Below are 21,841 nucleotides of genomic sequence, written 5' to 3'. Positions count from 1 at the left end.
TATCATAAACTACTTTCAATGATTCTTTCAAACGAAATAGAAGAGCGCCCGCGATTCATTTTAAATTGAAAAAATGACAAATCAGTAATATTATATGGAATTTTATGCGATCAAATATGATTGCAAGACTTCATACCGTCATATATCTTGATACCTCCTAGCGTACAAAACGACCTGTCAATCAGTGATTACCATGACGACGTCATTAGGACGCCATTGTCACTGAGCTATGTATGAAGTGCAGTGCCTTTGCACATTCACGATCTGCGAAAGAATAGCGGAAATAGCGTGATGACTGAAGTGGGTGTAGAGCCCGTGATGCCTGAAAATCCAGGGGAACCTTTGGAGACAGAGCAATCGCATACCAACGAGGCAGATAATGCTATAATAGCTGGTGCGTCACCTGTCGCTCGCCCGCATAGCAGGGGAAGTGTTTCTCCCGGAAAGGTAAGACCTTTTTCTCATTCTGAGTTGATGAAAATTTAGATAAAGCTTACTTCCCGCGCCAGGCCTTCTCTTCCGAGTAACATGTGGCGTGACCTCTGAAATATACGGTATGAGTGTATACACTTACACTGCATGCCAGCATGCTACAGAATGATAACCAATTCATCATAATTGAAGTTCCTAAATATCTTGGATTACCATAATCTTGTGGTGTTTTTGAAAGGATAAAGTTATTAACAAAAATCTCATCTCATGGGCTTCCTTCACTTGATAATATTACTAGTCTTTTTTATAGAAGGAAAGATTTCCAAAATAGGTCCAGAGTACTTATTAAGTTTAATGTGCTCAAGTAATTTAGAGTAAGTCGACGCATATGGCATCTAATTCAATAACACTCAGAAATAATGTATCTTTCAACGGCAGTGGTGGCTATTTGTTCAGAACAGTACAGAAAATTTCTCTGGCTACCACCAGGTCTCCAGACGACACACTAGACCAGAAGGTTCTGAGATGTTGACATATCGACATGTCGCTTGTCCTTTTATGTTATTTTTTACTACTTTTCGTTCAGTGTGCTGTGCATACCTCCTCTTTACATCTCCTAGGTCCAGATGGAGTCTGATTTCAAAAAACCACCTGAAGAAATTTCAACACCTTCCTATCTTTTCATTGTATCGCAATCTTGTGGTGTATTGTTCTGATAGAATTGATAATAATAAACCAAAACTGAACTATTTGATGACCTTCAATATCAACATCAATATTCGTCAGATTATATTTTCATCCGATCAAGACCGAAAAGGTAGGCTACAATGCAATAGACAAGACGCAATGCGATGTAATGAACAGATAGATGATGCCGAAACGACCAGTTGTGTTCTCTTAATCTGGCATCCACCTCGGCCTAGTACCCGATGTCACAGTTTTTCGATGTTAATCTTTATTTGGCGGTCCTATTTGGACGAATTTTGTTACTCTTCCCATTCGCTTTCATTTTGGGTCCGTTTTTATGTGGTGCTATTCTGAGCTTTTTTGTCGCTGTAAGAACAGCGACACGGGGAAACAGGAGCCCAGATAAACCTCGGATGCAGATCAAACCCTGGCCACCTGCATAGCTGTCGCTGGCTGTCACCACTTCGCTAAATCCCCCATCAAGGTATTTCAACACCTTTTCACCACCTCTTTCCGTTATATTCTAATCTTGTGGTGCGGTCAATGTAATCAAATATCAATAAGCATTTGAACGGCTGAGAGCTAGAGTATCTTTTGAGTGATGCAATGCTCTATCATCCCAGATCATAAGCCGAGTTGGAAGCGCACATTCTTCAAAGTTTTCACGCCCACGCACAGGTTCGTCACAGCAGTCCAGCATTGTTCAAAATGAGAAAGAAGACGAAGACAGTGACGGCGGATATGACACGGACCTAGAATTAGAAGGTACGGTATTCGTACTTCTGGGTGTATATCAAAAGAGTGAGAAATCAACTGACTGATAATATTGTGCTTTTTGGGTGACAAGGTTAGAATTAGATTGCCAACATAAGAAGTTTGTGAATAATCTAACAATAGTATATTGAGCTTAAGCAATCCATCCTTTTTCTCATTCCGGAATTGTAGAAACACTATTGGCTTGAGTCGGAGCTTATTAAAATGATCCTGATACCGACTCCCACCTCTGAAAAATTGAGCCCAATGCTCTCAAATGTCACCAAAAAGGAGTGGCTAACTGTAGAAGAAAATTATATGGGCTTGTTTGCATCACAGCAGCGCAACAGAACAGTTTTTTTGGCATTAGATCTAGGCCTATTCTTATTATCTTTATTAAAAATGCAAATGAAACCGCAGAATTGAATACCGTAATAGCTTGACAGTGATGCCTCAATGACAATACAGGCCATTTACAAGATGAATATCATCTAGTAAGCAGGAGTGTGAAGAAAAAGTCTTAAGAGTCTGAGCTGGAGCAATTGACCTTATTCGAACCTGAATTATTTGACACACTCAAATGAACATTATTCTGATATGTACCTCAACTGCTCTATCGCTGGTTCAGCATTTATCCTCGATTTGTTTCCCTGAAAACCAAACCAAGTTTTTGATTTCATCTTCAGCGGACCGGGAAGAGTATGACACTACCGGTAAAACTACGTACAAAGAAGCGTGCAAGCAATACGGCGTAATTCCAGTATCTTACTTCCTACGCCATATGCAAGATACGGAATTAATTATGAAGCATCACGGCCTGGGTCCCGCTGGTGCTAAAGCGATCGCTGTTGCCTTAGTGGTTAGTGTTTTATCGCATTGCGTTTTGATGCGGCAAAACATGTTTGCGCTTCTGTTTTAGACAAATACGAGAATTTTGAAATTGGATTTATCCGACAATTGGCTGCATGGCAAAGGAGGCATTGCGATTGCTGATATGCTCGAAGAAAATTGCTATATTACCGAATTGGTGAGGACTTTCATTTTTCCGCACACGTGACCTCATTAGAGTCAAAAGTCACTCCTGCTCATGACAACTGTGACTTTGAGACGAGTGTTTTCAATAGTGGTGTGTTTTTTGTTGGAATTCTAAAACCAGTTGTTGTTACTGTAGTCTGTAGTTTTTTATTACAATAACCTGATCTAGTTATGTCTATGGAAGCTCTGTTTGCTGCTCGCTCAGTCAGGGTTAGGTTTCATGGCAAGATAATGAGTTTCGTAGTTACATAATAACGATCAATGTGATGAAATCGGACATCACGGTTCGTAAAATGATAAAATAACTTTTGGCTTCCATATTTTAGTGTGTGGTTACTGAGTTTATCGCAGCATTGAAAATTCTACGCCCCTTTCCATGAAGAGTTTTATAATAAATGAGAACTATGGTTTTCAATGCTTTCTTTCCAAAAGTGGAAGCCTTGAAACCTCAATTGATCGTATCACAGCATCCAAAAAAATGTAGTACAAAGCTATGTAGGTTAGTGGATACGATATTTCTGTGAAGTTGTGATCAACATACTGCATTCTTACAAAGTGCAATGAAATAGTTATGGCCGAATATTTGCCTCGACTCAAAGACTAATACTCAATTTAGAATCTGTTGCTGAGGTACGCATTTTGCCTAGTCATAATTATAAGCTATCACACAGGTGCTCTCAGACAACAAATTAGGCGCCATCGGAGCAAAGGCAATCTGTAGCGTGCTGCAGAAAAACGACAACATCAACCGTGTCAACTTGTCTGGCAATGAGTTCGACAGCCACGCTGCCGATCACATTGCCGAGCTTTTGATTTCGGTAAGATTTCTGGTACGAATTGGTTTTGATGCAAAATGACGACGTGCAACACCTTCAAGAATTCGCAAAAAGTGGAAACCCTCGACTTGAGCGGGAACCATTTCGATGAGCTCTCCGGAGAAATCCTGGCCGCCGGCATTGCTGAGAACACTTCAATCAAAGAGCTGAATCTTAGCTGGAATTATTTCCGGCTTTCGGGAGCAGTTGCTATCGCAAAAGGCATCGGCGTAAGTATTTGAAGATTACTAGAATTTCATAGCTGGGCACTTCTTCGATATATGCGTTCCCGGTGACCGTTAATCGATGAATGACGCTGATTCTCGTTCGGATTATTGAGGTTACGAACCTGTCATTCCACACTTACATGAAAGGGCGTGATTTCTAATTTGAGGGTAAAGGGAGGATGTGTTTTAGGGGAGCCGAAGTTACGCCCAAAACACAGGTAACCCCCAAACCATCATCAGAATCGTGTTTATTTGGATTCAGCAGTATGCACAGAATAAAAATTAAAGTAAGGTGAACGGGCTGTGAGAAGGGCATCGAGAAATCATCAAGTGAGTCTCATCCTGACCTTAAAATTACTTCATCTCAAATATATAAAGATATTGTATAGAAATCTTAGTACGGTGACAAAAGCAATGGCAATAGGTGAGGAGAAAAGGGCGAGATGTAGACTTCGCAAATAAAACTGGTCAAGAAAATAATGTTTGATTTAGCGAGACTGAAGCTCACGGATAACACGGCTGATTTAGGGGTCATGCAGAACACCTCTTAACATAGTGTGTGGGTGTCAATGTAGTACGCTAACTAAGAGATCTATCGACTGCTCAGGACCTTTCATCTGAAAAATACATTACCACAACATATCCGTGAATTGCCTTATAATAGATTTAAAAAAGAGCTACTTAATTACCTCTAGTCGTCATACTAACACTGTTGCCCTACCCCGCCCAGACATTGATTCATTGATTTGCTACCATCTTTTAATTTCATTTTTTTTTAATTCCTTTTTTTAACTAATATTTGTTACAGTCAGACTGTGTAGAGACAAGTCTACCTATTTGTTTCTGGTGTGATCTGACTTGTTGACCTCCAAGGTCGTGTCGATCATTCCTATATGATAACGAACACTGCGCATGCTTATTTTCTGTACCACCATTATTGCTGTCAGTTTGTTATGTATTTCGGTTGGATTAAAAATAAAGACTCTCTCTCTCTCCTGTTGCATTCTGTCATGTTCCTCTGCAGGCAAATATTTTTCTGAAATCCGTAAACATATCGTGGAACGGCTTGGGAATGGAGGGCGCCATTGCTTTGCGAGACGCGCTCATGCAGAACAACGTCTTGGAAGAGTTGGATGTTAGCAGCAACAGAATCTCGGCCGAGGGGGCCGTTGAAATAGCTAAAGGTTCACTTCATTATGTTAATACTTACATGATGGATTTGAAAACACCCCAAGAGATCGGAATATTAGTTTGCTCTACAAAATGAGCGTGTCGTAAAGGACGGTTGATATTTCAGCGCTGGTGTCAAACGACACTCTCAGGGTGTTGAGAATTGGCAGGAATCCTATTCGAACTGCGGGAGCTCACGGTATCTTACTCGCATTGCAGCAAAACACACAAAGCGCCATTGAAGTTCTCGATTTCACTGACGTCGTGGTAAGGCTGTTTTTTTGCGGTCGCAAATCGGACGCGCGTTCCAAATTGGGGTTATTTTTCTTTGTAGGTCAATAAGGACTATGTTGAATCGGAGAAGGAAGTGAAGGAGACGCGGCCCAAACTTGAAATTACGCACGGTGGTGCAGAGGCGGAAAAGAAGAAACCAAAACCGAGAGTAAGCTGCCGTGCTTGGCTTTGGTTTCAGTTGTTGGTGCCCAAATACTCCTACATAAGCATAATAATCACAATCCGTGGCTCTAACATATTCATCCGCTCGAAACACACAATGTACAAGCCCTGATGCGATGTCATGGACAGATAGTACAATGTCGAAACGACAAAGTATGGTCTAAAGCAGTGGTTCTCAACCTTTTCGACCTAGCAGACCGGTAAAACTTCAAATAAATTGTTACCTTTAAAAATAAAATTAACCAAACAATTTGTTAAACTGGGGACATTAAGAACGACTACCAGAGATATAACTTGTGGAGTGCCACAAGACTCAGTCCTTGGACCGACTTTTTTCCTCATTTATATTAATGACATTGTTAATGCATCTTTATTCCGCACAACCCTATTTGCTGATGATACTCACCTCTTCATAACCTCCAACACTGTCGATGATTTGCATGCATCTGTGAATAGGGAACTCCCAAAAGTGTCGAGATGGCTGCAAGCAAATAAACTAAGTTTGAATGCAGATAAGACCGAGATGCTCCTTTTAAATAATGCCAATCATAGTTTCACTGTGAACATCAATCATAAACAAATCTCCATATGTGACTCAGCAAAACATCTTGGCGTCACCATTGATGCCAAAATGTCTTGGAAGCAGCATATTGAATGCACAATATCAAAACTAGTTCGGTGTGTGGGAATAATGACCCGTCTGCAATCTTTGGTTTCCAGATCAATACTACGAACCATCTATTTTTCTCTGTTTAGAGTCAAAAGTACCTGTTTGATTCTGGTGTGATCAGACTAGATGACCTTCACGGTCTTATCGATCATTCCTATCTAATACTGAATACTGTGCAAGCATATTTTCTGTACCACCACCACTGCCGTGTGTTATGTATTTTGGTTTGATGAAAATAAAGACTCTCTCTCTCTCTCTCTCTCTCTCATAAATTTAATCACGACAAATGTCTGCAACTCAAATATAACATTGAAAACCTGATTTAATGCTGCCTTTTTGAAGAATCAATCTATCAATGGAAAGATTATAATTTCATCTGTCCAAGACACACACACAATGTACAATGTGGAATACAAGACACACGATGCGATGTATTGAACAGATAGGGGGATGCCAACTAGGGCTGGGCACAATGATTCGAGTACTCGATTCTGAATCGAGTAATTATTTTAATGATTCGAGTCGAGTAGCAAAATACGATTTTTTCGAGTACTGAAATTACATGTTCCTCGCTATTGAAAGTTATTTTATCAACTAGAATTATTGTTTCGATACTATTTAACACTGCGGAAGCCTTGAAACCTCGATTGGCCGTATCACAGCATACGATACACATAGTACAAAGCTACGACCGTAACTGGAAAAACATTTCCCAAGTCATGATCCTCCCACAACATTGTAACAAAGTGCAATGAAATCGGTAGGGTCGAAGAAATACCAAAGTATCTTTAATGTGATGGATAACAGGCGGTATATATTCTTTATGGTGGCACAAAAGGTACATATTCAAACTTCGGCACCTTACAATTAGTTGTGACGTCATAATGTGTGATACTCGAATACTCGACTCGACTCGAAGCATTATACGTGATTCAGAATCGAATCACTCAGGTACTCGATGTTGCCCAGCCCTAATGCCAACCAGTCGGGGTCTCTTGAACTGGCATTCACCTCGACCTAATGCCTGATTTCACAGTCTTCTCCGATGTTATTCTTTCTTCCACGGCTCTTTTTTAGAGGCTACTTGGTATGGGTTTTTTCTTTCTTTATTGGGTCTTTTTTTCTGGGCTGTTTTGTTGCCGTAAGAACAATGACAGGGGGGACGAGGTGCCCAGAATAACTTCCAACGGCGGGAATCGAACCTGCTTGGATGGCGTCGCGTCGACGATCACCACTACGCTATCTCCCCAGCGATATTACATATTTATTCGTGGTAGTATTGAAGTTACTGTCAGGCGAAGCTTGCGAAGTCCCGTTAAAGACCATTTACTTCATTGTGATTGCTCGGTATCCTTCAAAGAAATGCACTTTGCTGTTTGCTATAGCCTCTATTATACAAGTGTCGTAAGTTTTGCATTGTTGGAATTTAAAAGTATCCGTGGCTTTCACATATAAGTTGTTGTAAACCAGTTGCAGGGTACTTTTAAAGTTTCGTACAACACTTAACCTATTGTGATGCACGCATAAAGTCTACCATGAACTCTCTTTCACCACACCATGCAGACGTTTAAAAGGTCCAAGTCAATTTGAAATATGATGTTTAATTTCTCTAATTAATGGAAAAGTGTTCAACAAGATATAAAATTCTATTATATTTGGCGCATCGACAGGAAGCTTGCCACGGACAGGCGGTTGAGAAGGACTTGTCTAACCTTGTAATATCCACCTGATATTACTAGTATTAATGCCCGATGGAACAGTGTTGGATCTTGATATTTCCGGCTGTGTTTCATTTGAGACTCTGTCAGTCTTCTCATTCTCTTCCTTGCATTCGTCCTTCATTGCGTGTTTTTCTGGGCTTTCTTGTAAAATCGCTATAAGAATAATGACACAGGGGAAGAGGAGCCCAGATAAACCACCGACACTTCTAAACGCCGTATAATCAAGACCTGAAGGGCATGCCCTCGTGATGATGGCGGTGGATTAACCAACTCCGCCAACTCCACTGTTAATCCCAACGTTACAATACACGTTTGCATATTAGATAACCGGCTTGAGGTCGCATTTCATTTGTTAGTGAGCTAGTTTTTTGTCACTGCAATGGACACTTTTCAAGATTGAAGGTCATATTTCGGGATGTGTGCCTGTCGTCTATCTATCACATTAGACATCCTCTATTTGACTCTTGACTACACGACTGAATGATTATGGCAGTCACCAACCCTAAACCTGGTGTCATATTTTTTTACGAAATTGATATCCAAGATACCTGGCTGTGAACTGACTTTAATGTTACAAACCAAAGTCTATCTGCCAGTGTTCTCTGAACACCTACCTTTTAATAACTCAAGTGTCTTAATTTCTAGGCCAATCCAATGAGTAAATTGATTAAGTACGTCGAAGAAAAAGGTATGAGGATGGTCGACTTTTTCAACCTAATGGACGAAGATCATAGCATGAGCATAACGCATCAGGAATTTCAAAACGGAGTTGAGGTATGAACTAGCTAACTGATACCATAGCACTGGTTGTGATTGGACATCACTACTGAATTTCAGAATGCCGGCATCATGCTCACCCAAGACGAAATGAAAGCTCTCCTTGAGGAATTGGATAAAGACGGAGATGGTGAAATCAACTATAGGTAGGGACTTGGGCTTGTGTTGTACTGTTGTGGAGGTTTTGTGTTACGTGTCAGTGAAACTAAAACTATTGGGATGTGAACTCAATGACACATTCATTTCGTTTTCATGTTTGTGTCTTTGAATAACAATCTGTATTCAGTGTGGCTGTTCAGTGGGTAACAGAAATGTAACCTTGGCGCCAAACAGTGGCTCTTAACCTTTTCGTAGCCTTGTCACGATTTGGTTTCCAAACTATTCCGTGGCCAGCTTCTGCTTAAACAGTAACGGGGTGAGGCAACAATGGCTAGTAAACAGACTCGAGAACGTTTTTTGACATGAAACTCGGAAATGAGGTCGGACAATATGAAGCATCTGACTAATTCGAATCGGAATATTATTATATTCACAAGAATAAAAGAAGGGAACTAAATAATGAATTTTTTCATCATGCATCGATGCCATCATGCCTTCCAAATGCCTTGAAATTCCCTTGCCTTCCACCAGAAGGCCATGGTCCACTGGTTAAGAACACCTGCAATTATCCTGTCCAGATGCTTTTTATTTCCCAATATAGTTTTCGTCTTTGTAATATAATTACAAATAGATGTTACTATGTAATCGTACAATATATGAATTTTGCAATATAATTACACTCCGATGAAAGAATTTCCATATCAATTAATTGAATCTAAGCATAGATGGTTGGTGCATGAACATTCAATTTGTCTATAATTTTGGCACCTGCATAGTAATGGGCAAAATGATGAGATTTTGATGATACCTTCCAAAACAATGTCATTTCTATGACGTATACAGGACATGCGAGACATTTTGGTCTATTAAATGTCAACTGTGTCAGTTAGTGAGGTGTCTGACCTTAAGTATATGAGTTAGCTTGTGACTACCTATAAGTGACTCCTTTGGTAATGCTTCAAAAAGCATTATCTCGTGTTTTGAAGAAGCGTACATTAGTTTCCAACTTTTAATGTAGATACAGTAGATGAGTAGAAGATTGAGAGAAAACCATACTGTGTATTATATTTGTAGAAGTTTTCGTCTTTCTTATGGATGATTATAGGATGGAAGATACTTCCCACACCGAAAATTCCCTTTGTAAGCCTATTGAAAACTTTCCAACTCAATGTAAATGTGTTACTTGGCACTTCACAGGAATTGTTTTATTGCACCGGTAATTTGGTTACAAATTTTGCTCATTGGATGATGGCTATGTGTGTTGTGTTGGGGTTGTACTAATCTGCTTGATGTGTTTCTGCATGGTATTTTCAGCGTTTCAAGTTCTCACATTACTTGGTCTGTACGTGCTGGAGTAATCGAAGGTGAGGCTTGTCCAGTTTGCCGTAATTCTGTTGGTATCCATTTGCATGATATTGCTTTATAAATTTGCACCCACATCTCAATTGCTATTTTGCTATTATGAAAACGACATGGCATGTATCGATACGGCTCATTTATGTAGTACGAAAGTCATTTATGTAGTTCTTGTACAAATGAGATGGTGACAAGTATGTGCCTGGTAAAACTTCGACATCTCAAATATTAAAATTTTCATAACCGATGTTCTAAAATCTAGATATAAGGTATAATGTATTGTGACACTTATAATTAGGGCAAGTTTTCGTTATCGCGAGAAAGTTGCATTTATAATTATTAGGCTATGAGATACTCGAAAGGTTCCGTTGTGTAACCTAGTTCCTACAGAGCTGTCAAATTTGTTACTTTATTGTCATTTAACGCACGGTCTGGTGAAACTGCCAAAAATTACATTTTTCCGGCACATAGCAAGGAAATTACGCAATGAGGGAATAGTTTCCCCAAAAAAGCCAAACAGCATAGCGATAACCCCTCCCACTAAAATAAGTCAAATACCACACCCTAAATCCCTTAGGTCTGCAAACTGGACCCAAGGCGTTGCCGAGAAACTCACTCTTGGCGGCTTTAACAGAATCTATAGCCTGAATAAAGTGACCCAGCGAAAATGTAATTTTTGCCGGTCACGGCTGGGCGTTCGTGAAATGGGAAACCACCTCAATTTAAACGACAGCATCACTAAAGCGATCTATTTACATATTGTTCGAACACGGTCGTGCTTGGCGGGGAGTTGAAATTTTTGATTGCAAGCCAGTGTGTCATAGATAACGCAGTGAGATGCCGCTAACCCATCATATGACTCTTTGTTGTGCAAATCGAAGAGAATAGAACCATACTAGAAATAGTTTATAGCATGTTTTTAAATCACTCCTGTACATTTTGACGCAATAATTGATTTGCTGTAAGAATTGGTATAAAAATAGAGAAAAGTTGCAAAAAGTTGCACTATAAAAGCCCTCCAAACAGCTTAAAACATCATAGTACATAGATTCTTAGTATCTAGAAAGCTGCAGAAAGCTGTAAAAAAAATTGCAAAAACTTGCCCTATAACTCGAAATTCAGCTTTTAAACATGAACTTGCTTGGTCAAATTTGAGAATTTCAACAATGGTTACAGGAATTGTTTGTGCTAAGTGATATCGTAGTAGAAGATTTAAAACAAAAAGATTTGTTATTAAATATGCTACAAAAGTATGATACATTGCGAATACACTATTGGATCATCTCAATCTGAAGCTTTAAAAATAATCGAACAAAAAGTTATTTCGCAAATCCTAACTTTACAATGCTGTTATTATCTGACATTGCGAGAGAAATACCAGTCTAGATCCTTCCTATCACGGACAAACTTGTCGGATATCTGTTTGGTTACCATCCAAAATCTCGATCATAAACATCTCTGACAACCACAAATGTGACATTTACGCTTCCTCGATTGCAGTGAACTCGTCATAGGAAATCTCGAACATTTGGCCAAAGAGAAGCAAAAACTGGAACAAGAAAACCAAGAGTGATTCACAAGCTGCAGTGTAACATGACTTCGCAAAGCTGCAGTAATTCAGTAAATGATAACACACGTGCAACGTGCAATGGGTTTCATTTAACATTCCTGCATGGGCATCCGAATGTCCTTACGTTGGCACGTAACTTATCACACAACCATGTCATCATTGCACGACAATGTGGCCTATTGGGCTGTTGCAGCATCTGAGATGCTTGTTATATTTACCTTCATTTCGAGCTACTGTGTTTCAAACGAATTACAATTACCTTTTAACCTTCAGACTTACCTAACTTCCATTTTAGAACCCGACTACCTATTATTAATATTATTATCGATATTGTGATCAAATGTAACTTTATAAATACACATGAACAAAATTGTTTTGATGGTCTATGAAATGTGTGATCTTGTAGGAATGACTCAGGCTGCTAAATAAATGCTTTTGATAAAATCAGCGGCTGCGTCAAGAGGTAACAAAGTCTAAGTCTGAAATAATACTCAAAAGCGGTCAGAGTAAGGCCGTTACTTTCTATTCAGTTACAAGATGAAATAGTGATTTTAAAGATATACCAAGTGGTGGTACAAATGAAGGGTCTGCAAAGTACCCAATTAGGTACTTTTGATCGAGGGGTAGCAAAGTTTTAGCAGTAATCGGAGGTATCTATTTTCGAAATCGCAAGTCATATATTCGAGACTGACGGAAAATGACTAATAACCCTGCAAATAGGTGCAATATTCTAAAACAGATTCAGCTACAGTGATAGCCTACAGAGGCTATCTCACGCGGTTGTTGTTTTTTATTGATGAAGTGATGCAAACTTATCCCAAAACTATTTAATAATTTTCAAAATAAAAATAATAAAAACTAAATTGTTTTGCCTGCACAGCTGTTCTAGTAGAAGTGGGGGTAGATTCGTGTTGAGGTTCAGTAAGTGGTTCAAGAAGGCAAAACATGCTCGAACACTGATCACCTCTGATAGTTCTTCCGTACAGAACTAAACTACAGCATGTTACATGTTATGCAAGCTCTCGATAAGCAGACCGAACGAAGCGTGTTCCAGAGGCGGAAATTTCTTTATTTAAAATCAGGATTATATAAATGTAAACGAGCATCACTCGACATATCACGAAGTCATCAACTGACTCGCCGAAGGCACCGGTTGCGCTGCTGAAAAGGGTGACGTCACAGTCGGCGTACCGACGATAACTTGCGACGGACTCAGGATAGGTCGGATCCCGGCGTCGTTCAGGTCGCTTCTGGAAGCACGGGGCCCACCTAGAAGCCTCAATGTCCTGTTTCCTTTCGTCGAAACGCTGACGCTGCCCACGATCGAACCGTCTTCGCTCAAGACAGGCGCCAACACTTGTGAGGACGGCGATTTCGATCGAGGCCCGACCTTGACTTGGTCGCCTTCCGTGATGACCACGCCCGGCGATGCGTCGATGCTTTCAATCAATGACGGCGGTAGCGGTTCCGAGTATGAGTCTTGGTTGGATCTTGCTTGCGAGGCAATGTGGGTTCTGCTGAAGTTTGCGGCCTTCTTGATGAAGAGGTTTGCTGTTCGGTAGCGTCCTTGAGCTTTAATTGAAGATTACATTTGTATTTTATTATGTGCCACATATGCGGACGCAGTCTATGCCAGTACTCTTCAACCGGGGTTTTCGTACACCCTGGGGTGTACCAGAATTTGCAAAGGGTGTACCACTCGGATTGGGTGTACAAGGGTGTACCAGATCTGAATTAAAATGAGCAGATGGCTAGCTATCACAAAGGCAGGTTTATGCATCAGTACAGGTTAACGCACAGGTTAATGAGCAATATGATACAATGTTTATCTCAAGGGTAATACTGTACACCACTAGAGAGAAAAATTTGGATTTGAATAAAATAGTATTTACGGTGGGCACCACTATAATAAATAATTAAAGAATTGGTCACCGTAAATACTATTTTATTCATAATCCAAATTTTTCGACGGCAATAACTCCGCTGCCACTGGTTGAAATTGAACCAAATTTGTTGAACATCGTTTCTATAGACAACCTAACACTTTCATGGGGTGAACAGAAAATTTTCAAATTTTTTGTTATTTATTTTTTTATAATAAATAGAAACTTTCTTCTCCTGTAGCAATGCGGCTACTGGTTGGAATTGAATCAAATTTGGTGTGTAGGCTTAAATTAGGTAACCTAACAATTTTATCAAGTAGCCAGTACGATTTGAGAAAAAAAGTCATTTTTGAAGAGCCCTAATGCATATACAGAGCGTATATACGAAGGTGAAAATATTCTGAAAAATACTCAGTGTCAGTACTCGAGTAGGTGCAAAAGTAACGCCGTAAATTTCTACTCAATAAGGAGTAGCGATAACCACGTCAAAACAAGATCAAGTGGCAGTGTTGAGATGACTCGAGTCAACTTTTTCGTATGACTTGACTTGACTCGAGTAACTTTGCGAAAATGACTTGACTTGACTCGACACTTCAGAAATGTGGATAGACTCGTGACTCGAAGCAAAATTTATGAGTCAATTTCAAGTCGATAATTAAACAGTGTCAGTTGAATCACTGCATCTTGTGTATGCTTGGATTGTTCGCGATACCCCAGTGTCACTTGTGAGAGCAATCTGATAGTACGTTTCAATTCTCTACTAGTTGCTGACGATTACCCCTGACGAGTGTCAGCCGAAAATATTCGGGTTCATTTTTGAATATACTATTCAATTGTATATTGAAGTTCTGTACCTCAAAGAAGCTGATCCTCCATTGTAACATCACAAATAAATTGATGGCAAACGAAATGATCACAGCTTACGTCGTCGTAGTAGTAGTAGTGAATTAATCTAATAGCAAAGAATCCCTGTTTTTTCGACGGCTCAGTGCTTACATTGCGCAGTGCTCACCTTTACCAACCCTCTTGTATGATTTAAATCGAACATATATAGTTTATGCGTTTATATTCTCACAGATGGGTAGTGTACTGTACCATATTGATTTGTTTCAACTTCTCGAGGCTTCATACTCGATCCTCTATTTTGGCTGATAATAACAGACTGTAGCTTATAGCTATACAGTTACACACGTATTTTATTAGCAGTTCTACGTATGCGTGAGCGATACAGCGCATTTTTGCATTTATGTATATTCAACTTTATAATCGTTATTTCATTCAAGATAAATGGCCAATCAATCTGTCTTACACACAGCTAGCAAAATCCAATGACTGAATGAATGATCACTAATACTTCGAAAATTCAATTTGACTTGAATTGTAACTTGACTTGATTTGAGTCAAAATGTGCAATGACTCAAGATGACTCGTGACTCGAAGGTAGTGACTTGATCCCAACATTGTCAAGTGGATGTATAAAGTGAAAGTATGAAAGTAGTCAAGTAGGTAGTTTCAGAAAGCAGATTTTGTTGAGTATTTGTTGAGAAGTGCTTCATTGCTGAGCACCTCTGGGTATATATATTTATATATATAGTGATTGTCATACCTCGACTGTTTCTCTGCTGCAGAGGTGGCAATGGATAATTTGATTTTGGATTTCCTGTGGATTTATACGCGACTCTTCTGTAAAAAAGAAAATAAAGTTCAATATTGGGTGCAAATGTAATTAACTGTGCTCATATGATGAAAAACCAGTGTATTGAGTATAGAAATACATAAACGATATGTTCTGTTCAGATATTGTAAAGGACAGGCGACAAAAAGAGGTGGCATGTGTCGAAAGGCAAAATCGATATGTCAGGCTGTGGCCCGGTGAACTTGAGGGGTGACTAGTATTGATTTAGCAGAATTTGTCTGTATTGACTCGACTTGGACTCGAGTCATTGCGGATGACTTGAACCAAGTCATATGACTCGAGACTCAGACGGCCAAGACCGACATTTCATTCTATTTTCGAACAATAGTAAAGTAACCACACTATTGGGATTTCGTCTATTGGTGGGCTACTTGTATTTGAAAATGCGACCAGAAACTGTTGAAAGTGAGGAAAATTAGTACATCATAAATGCGAACCATTCGATATCACCAAACAGAGTTAGAAAAAATGGGTTTGACAAGACTTCAACTGGAAACTGATCAATCAACACAATGACTTAGACTTGAGTCATAATACCATGACTCGGACTTGACTCGGTGGTCAATTGAAAATGACTCGACTTGACTCGAGTCAAAACTATAAAAGTTAGATTGACTTGTCATTCGGGGCCTTGTGACTTGGTTGCAACCCTGCGTTATGGTAGGTGGTGCTTTGAAATGACGCTTCGACTCATCTGATACCTTGTTTGCTGGTTTCGCATTCCTCAGTTGTCGTTTTTTATTTTTTATTTTGAGAAACAAAAATTGCCGCGGAACCGCCGATAGTATCTGCTTCATTGAAATTCTTGTAATAGTCATTAAGTATTTAATTTTGATCCATGTCCCCGGAGAAGAGGCAAAAGCCCATTGGGGCCGCAAGTCCTAGGTTGGGAACCCCTGCCCTAGCCCATTTTGCAATATCAATACTGCATGCCACACATACCTCGGCGAGATTGTTGCTATTCCCGGTCTAGGTTTCCACGGATCAGGAGCAAGGTTCCTCAATTTCCCCGTTCTCATTGCTTCTAATCTCTGCGCAGCGGCCTCAGCTTCCGGATCAACTATCTGATAGCCTACACGAACCTGCGACATAGCCGGCATTGACACGTGTAACAGTTTGCTAGCGAGCAAATCTTACTCGGTGTGTCGGAAAGCTTTTAGTGTCAAGCTTCATAACGGCGACAACGTTTCCTCTCTCGTCGAAAGTCACGTCTTTGTTGCCCGGGGGTCTGCCGGCTTGCAGTTTCAGGAAGGACTTTTGCGACAGCGGCAGATGTGATCCGGCTATAGCAAAGACATAGTAGTCAGTTAAAATGCAGCTACCAGAGGTAGGCATGGAAATGGATTTGAAAATATGTACCGTATTTGAAGCTTTGACAATATTAGGATCAGAATTGGATTTTCAGGCAGGATTTGGATTTATACCTCGACATAGACTTTGTGATAGATAATTAATAATTATCCTGCAACTTTTTCAGTCATTACTATGCAATGATGGACTTGGACATGATAGGGAGGGAATTCTGGATTTGAATCTCAATTCTGGAACATAATCTGCTCATCTATGGTAGTGCTACTCGGTTCATATTTTACTTGATCCCCTCAATCCAAACTACAACTACACTGTTAGTAGTGGTAAGTGGAAACAAAGAAAATATACTTGGAATACTCAAATAATTTTCTCTGTCACTATAAATTCAAGTGTTTATAATTTTAGTCCATTTTCATCAACAACACTTTTTGAAGTCAAATTACATGCTGTATTTCTCCAGGTATAAAGTGGTGTTAGGATAGGTGGGTATCGTTTTGTGTGCGAGCTTGTCATAATAATTGGGAAATGCCACCCCTGTATCCTGGTGAGGGTTACATTTTATAACTTCCAAAATTGCACCTATTTATCGTGAAGCTTAGAAAACTCACTTTGCGACCAACAAAAAAATAGTCAGTGTTGTTTCATGCTAATCTACTTCATCAAGATAATCACGGTACTTGATTCACTTTCAAATCCTCTGTTTCATACTTCTACTACAAGTAATTTCGACCAGTCTTGATAATCGCTACTTCTAGTCGTTACTAAGTAAAATTTATGACATCACATCCACTTCTACTTGAGTATCATAAATGACTACTTTGGTCACTTCCAAACACTATAACAAAATAGATGAAAGTTCCTATGCACAGCTCTAGGTAGCCAATATACTGCAGTGCACATACCTATATATCAATAAAAAGAGTAGGTCAACCAATCTTGAACTCACGTGACTGGTTGTTGGCCATAGCCGATATTTCTCTCATCATGAGTTGACTCTCGGTTTGCTCCAAGGTCTGGTTCATATCACCAAGATGAGCGGAAGGAAGCCGGCCTGTGTGTTTCTGCGAGCACACAACCACAATATTAGATCGTGGGAGATACCACACTAGTTATTGATGATGATTCAAACCTTGTATTTAAATTTCTTTCGCACTGGTTTTGGTGGAGGCGTTGCCTGCTTTTCAACTAAAAGTAACGAGGACAATTATTTGTAAATGTATCTTCATATGTAGGCATACTACATGAACGAATAACATCCACGTTTAGGCCAACACGGGTCATTTGCATGCCAATGACAGATAACGCATAAAAGGACTGGGCATTAGTTATTATTGTACTTGACAATACAAATGATTGAAATTAGTAGCAAAAAAATAGTATGCACAAAAATTATTCAACGTATTGGCACATGCGCCATCGATTGACACGCTGTGTCTTATAATAATATTCATCTTCAACAACCTGACATTCAACTTATTATCAAAAAGACATGTCATGAATTACCTCTAGCACGGAAGCAAGAATTCGTCAGAGCAATATAACATCAACGCCTAAATTTCTAGATTTTTATATAAGTTACTCACTCTTCTTAATATGTTCAGCAGACTTCTCTTCCTCTGTTGCCTGGGTTCCGAGTTCGCTGCCAAGCGAGATGGAATCCGCGGCATCCTCGATGGCAATATCTTCCTCTGAATAAGGAAAGCAGAAATAAAATATCTGCTGCAGATAGATTAAGCTACATAATTTTCATTATATAGTTGAAGTTCGATCAGTAATGGAGTATGTGAGCATTATCGCAGCGCATGCCGATGACATACTTTACAGCTGATTTACGGTATTGCATTTTTTATCCAAATGCCAAATTTGTGGATTTCCTAATGAGCACCACAGGTATGGGAGTTATACACTTCGTTAGTTAAGATCAGAGGTGGTCAAAGTAGTCACCGTCGCTACTCAAGTAGAAGTAACGCCGGAATTTCTACTCAAGTAGAAGTAGGAGTGGTGATTCCCAAGTAAGTAAGTAGGCAGTCTACGCTTACTTTTGCCTACAAAACTGAAAACTGTCAAGTAGAAGTAGAAGTAGTCTAAAATCATAACTACTTAAAAAGTAGTGTGACTAGGAAAAATCTACTTTAAGTACATCAAAAAGTAGAAGTACTTCGTTACTGATCGCCTCTGGTTAAGATCCATCTCGATTGCAACCCTGGTTATGCATAAGGCCCACTATCTCAAATTACTGATGGAAATTTAATCTTTGATAGGTTCATTTAGCCCTATTCATACTTCATTTCATACTACTATTCAAAATAGTTTCGTATGCTCTCCTGTCCTTGGCATGTTACTCCCCTCGATATTTCTAACATGCTGATGCATTTATATTTCTTCGATTTAGAGAGCATTCATATTACTCACCCTCCTTTAGCATTGGAGCTTCAAAAATTGTCTCTATTTCCGGTGCGGGTTGACGTTTCACAATGATAGGGACGGATCCTTGAGCCCACGAATCTATCACTCCCGGGTCTGGTTCCTGTTAATCCAATATATACTTAGCTTTTAAAGGATTTACTTGCTTTGAATTTTCCAGCTGTTCATGAGAACTTAATACATAATCCATGTCCCTAAAACCATGCGATGTTCATATCCAAATACATCCATGTCCGTAAAATCAATGTATTGTATAAATGGCGTAGTTTGGAAATGCAAATTTTACTGCAATGGCACATTCCCCTAACCAACCTTGAACATTTTTATACTCATTTTTATACTCCATAGTATTTTGTGATGTTTCAATTGTCATAAGTAAAATATTATTGAATCAGATATTCCCCTGTTATATCACCACAGGCTAATCACTTTTTCATGACTATTTCTGTGGCATAGATGTGCCTGTGCACTTTTATAGGCTGAAGGGAGCGTATGTATGATTCTATGATAGTATTCAACGCTTTGTACAAGTTCCATTTCTGTAGTGTTTCATTTTCGTGAATAGTATGCACTTGAGACTATCGGACCACGATCTGACACATATATCGCCTACCGACACATGCCACTTCATTTTCATCGTTATTTTTCTTCTGTTATTTTTAAATCAGTGTAGATGACTCTTATTCACCTATTCTAAGCCGAGGTGGGTGTTTGACAGCAAGATTACTCCAAGCTGTTTTGTCTCCTTCCTATCTTTTTATTTTATTGTAAACTAGTGTTTTTGAAATCAATGAAATAATGAATAAACTGAACTGAACTGGTGTTATAAATTGTTGTAATTAATAAACAAAGAAAGGAAAAAATGAATGGCTGGTTCGATGGATGAAATTATGGCATACCGTATTATGATTTTATTTCTCATCCCAGTAACGGTTACTTCACTTACAGCATCTTCAGCCCATGCATCATTGACTTCTATATCCTTCTCTCCGGTGTCATGACTCAAGAATCTCCATTCAATTATATTCAGCAGATCGTCTTTAGCTTTATCAACGGTGAAGGGAATAACCTGAAATACTTCAATTATTAGGCTGAATGATGCTATGGGGATCAATGCAGTATAAGGTGATGTGCATGATTATCGTAATACGAAAGACAACAACAAAAGTTTTGGTTTATATATATATAACAAGAAGGCTACGTATAATGCCTTATGCATACCTGTCTGGCGATGTACTTATCATAGCACTTTTCCAATGTTGATTCCACAATCTCTTCAACCAATGACCCAATAAACTCATCATCGTCGTCAACACCGCATATTTTACTCCATTCCGCGACCGTTACTCTTCCTGGTACAACATCCGTAGTGACTGCGGGTACCGGAACTGACTGTGCACCCCCACCTGCACGACTAGCGCCTTTTTCTCCTCTAGATCTATTAGCTTGTTGCCTAGACATCTTGTTGCTTTTTGGAAACCTAAGTTACATTATTTTTCATTCTTGTCATTCTATAACATAAAAAAATTAAAGAAATATGAGGTATTATGCCTTGATATGATACAACATCATTCATTTTAACGCAGTTTTGTGGTGCATTGAAATGACGAAATTGTTAACAATAAATTGAACTGAATTGAAGATGGCACGGTCTATCTCAGAACAGAACTAAGCTTGCATGGATGTCCGTGACCATGGAAACCGTAGCCTCACTATAGACATCTAGCGAACAGATTGCAAAGATGATGAAAAGACTACTCCAAGTCGTTTCGACACCTTCCTATCTTTTCATTGTATCGCAATTTTTGTGGTGTATTGAACTGATAAAATTTCTAATGAACCGAATTTACCTGAATCAAGAGTGAGTAACATATGCCCAGTGGCCCCTGGCTGAAATCCAGCTTGCAGCGGGATTTTGAGACCGGTTTTCGTACTATAACTCTGATATCTTTGATATTGTAACATCAATCCATTCGGTAATTCCCTATTAAAATTGTCGCCCAGTGAAATGGCCCTCCAAATAACTCATTTCTCCACATCAAACGTATGTTGCTCAACCCTGTGCACTGGTTTCCCAGTGTCCTAGCGGTGGAGATTCTTACGAAGTCGAAACCGCTAGGGATTTCTTTAGGTATTTTTACAAAGCGAAGGTTGAAATGCCTTCTTGAAATTCGAAAAGTACCATTCCTGTTTTGTTTTACTTGTGTAGTATTAAGAACCCTCTTAAAGAGTTCACGTTCGTTCATTGAGTTAGATATAGTAAATCTCTATAGTCGGACCTGTATAGACATCTGCAACTTGTCTTGTTTTAGTCAATATTAACCCGCATGAAAAGGTAGGCGTTGTTGCAGTCGCGCCTACCGCCCACAATGTCGCAAAACTATGATATAAACAACAGATTAGAAAGAGAATCCATGTGATGAACGAATGCTGTTGTGAGGGTATCCCGTTATTCACAATGTCCGAAGCGAGGCTCTACAAATCATGAAACTAATCCTTATTGGCTCAGTCAGTCGAGTCTCTTCTGTATGTGGTACAGTTACAGTACAGTGATCTTGGGCTTATACGCCTGGAAAAAAATAGAATTTATCCAATTCGAAAGTTCCATCATGTCCGCCTGTCGTGGTCTTGTGTTATGTCTTACCAAAGAGCATCCAACTTTCTCACAGCAACAAAAAATTGTGTTTATGAATTGATAACATTCATCAAGTTTTTTCCGTATCTTATCATTTTATCGCAATTTTGTGTTTTGTATTGAT

At 39.3% G+C, this 21,841-nt stretch overlaps 2 protein-coding genes across 3 annotated transcripts; one reads left to right on the top strand and one right to left on the bottom strand.

Annotated features, from left to right (window-relative positions):
• Window positions 1-197: 197 nt before the first annotated feature.
• On the top strand, window positions 198-12,141 carry LOC145445047 (uncharacterized). 2 transcript variants are annotated; one of them, XM_080323142.1, is made up of 13 exons: window positions 198-447; window positions 1,743-1,884; window positions 2,559-2,731; window positions 2,792-2,899; window positions 3,579-3,725; window positions 3,785-3,952; window positions 4,974-5,133; window positions 5,247-5,386; window positions 5,454-5,561; window positions 8,612-8,740; window positions 8,804-8,889; window positions 10,157-10,206; window positions 11,699-12,141. In XM_080323142.1, exons 1-13 carry the CDS (start codon window positions 292-294, stop codon window positions 11,710-11,712), a joined length of 1,581 nt encoding a protein of 526 aa, XP_080179268.1. In that variant the 5' UTR covers window positions 198-291; the 3' UTR covers window positions 11,713-12,141. The 2 variants fall into 2 exon arrangements, with proteins under 2 accessions (XP_080179268.1, XP_080179267.1); XM_080323141.1 differs by lacking the exon at window positions 10,157-10,206 and having other exon boundaries at window positions 199-447.
• A 675-nt stretch (window positions 12,142-12,816) lies between these two features.
• Window positions 12,817-20,623, bottom strand: LOC145445048 (uncharacterized). Its single transcript, XM_080323143.1, has 10 exons — window positions 20,304-20,623; window positions 20,029-20,151; window positions 19,071-19,185; window positions 18,242-18,346; window positions 17,788-17,843; window positions 17,605-17,719; window positions 16,485-16,630; window positions 16,290-16,429; window positions 15,258-15,334; window positions 12,817-13,340 (listed from the first exon to the last, which is right to left on the bottom strand). Exons 1-10 carry the CDS (start codon window positions 20,541-20,543, stop codon window positions 12,886-12,888), a joined length of 1,572 nt encoding a protein of 523 aa, XP_080179269.1. The 5' UTR covers window positions 20,544-20,623; the 3' UTR covers window positions 12,817-12,885.
• Window positions 20,624-21,841: the final 1,218 nt, after the last annotated feature.

This window comes from Botryllus schlosseri, chromosome 8 (genome assembly GCF_051294905.1).
Source record: "Botryllus schlosseri isolate E-star chromosome 8, Bs_hap1, whole genome shotgun sequence".
NCBI lineage: Eukaryota > Metazoa > Chordata > Ascidiacea > Stolidobranchia > Styelidae > Botryllus > Botryllus schlosseri.
This window is presented reverse-complemented; position numbering and strand designations above follow the sequence as displayed.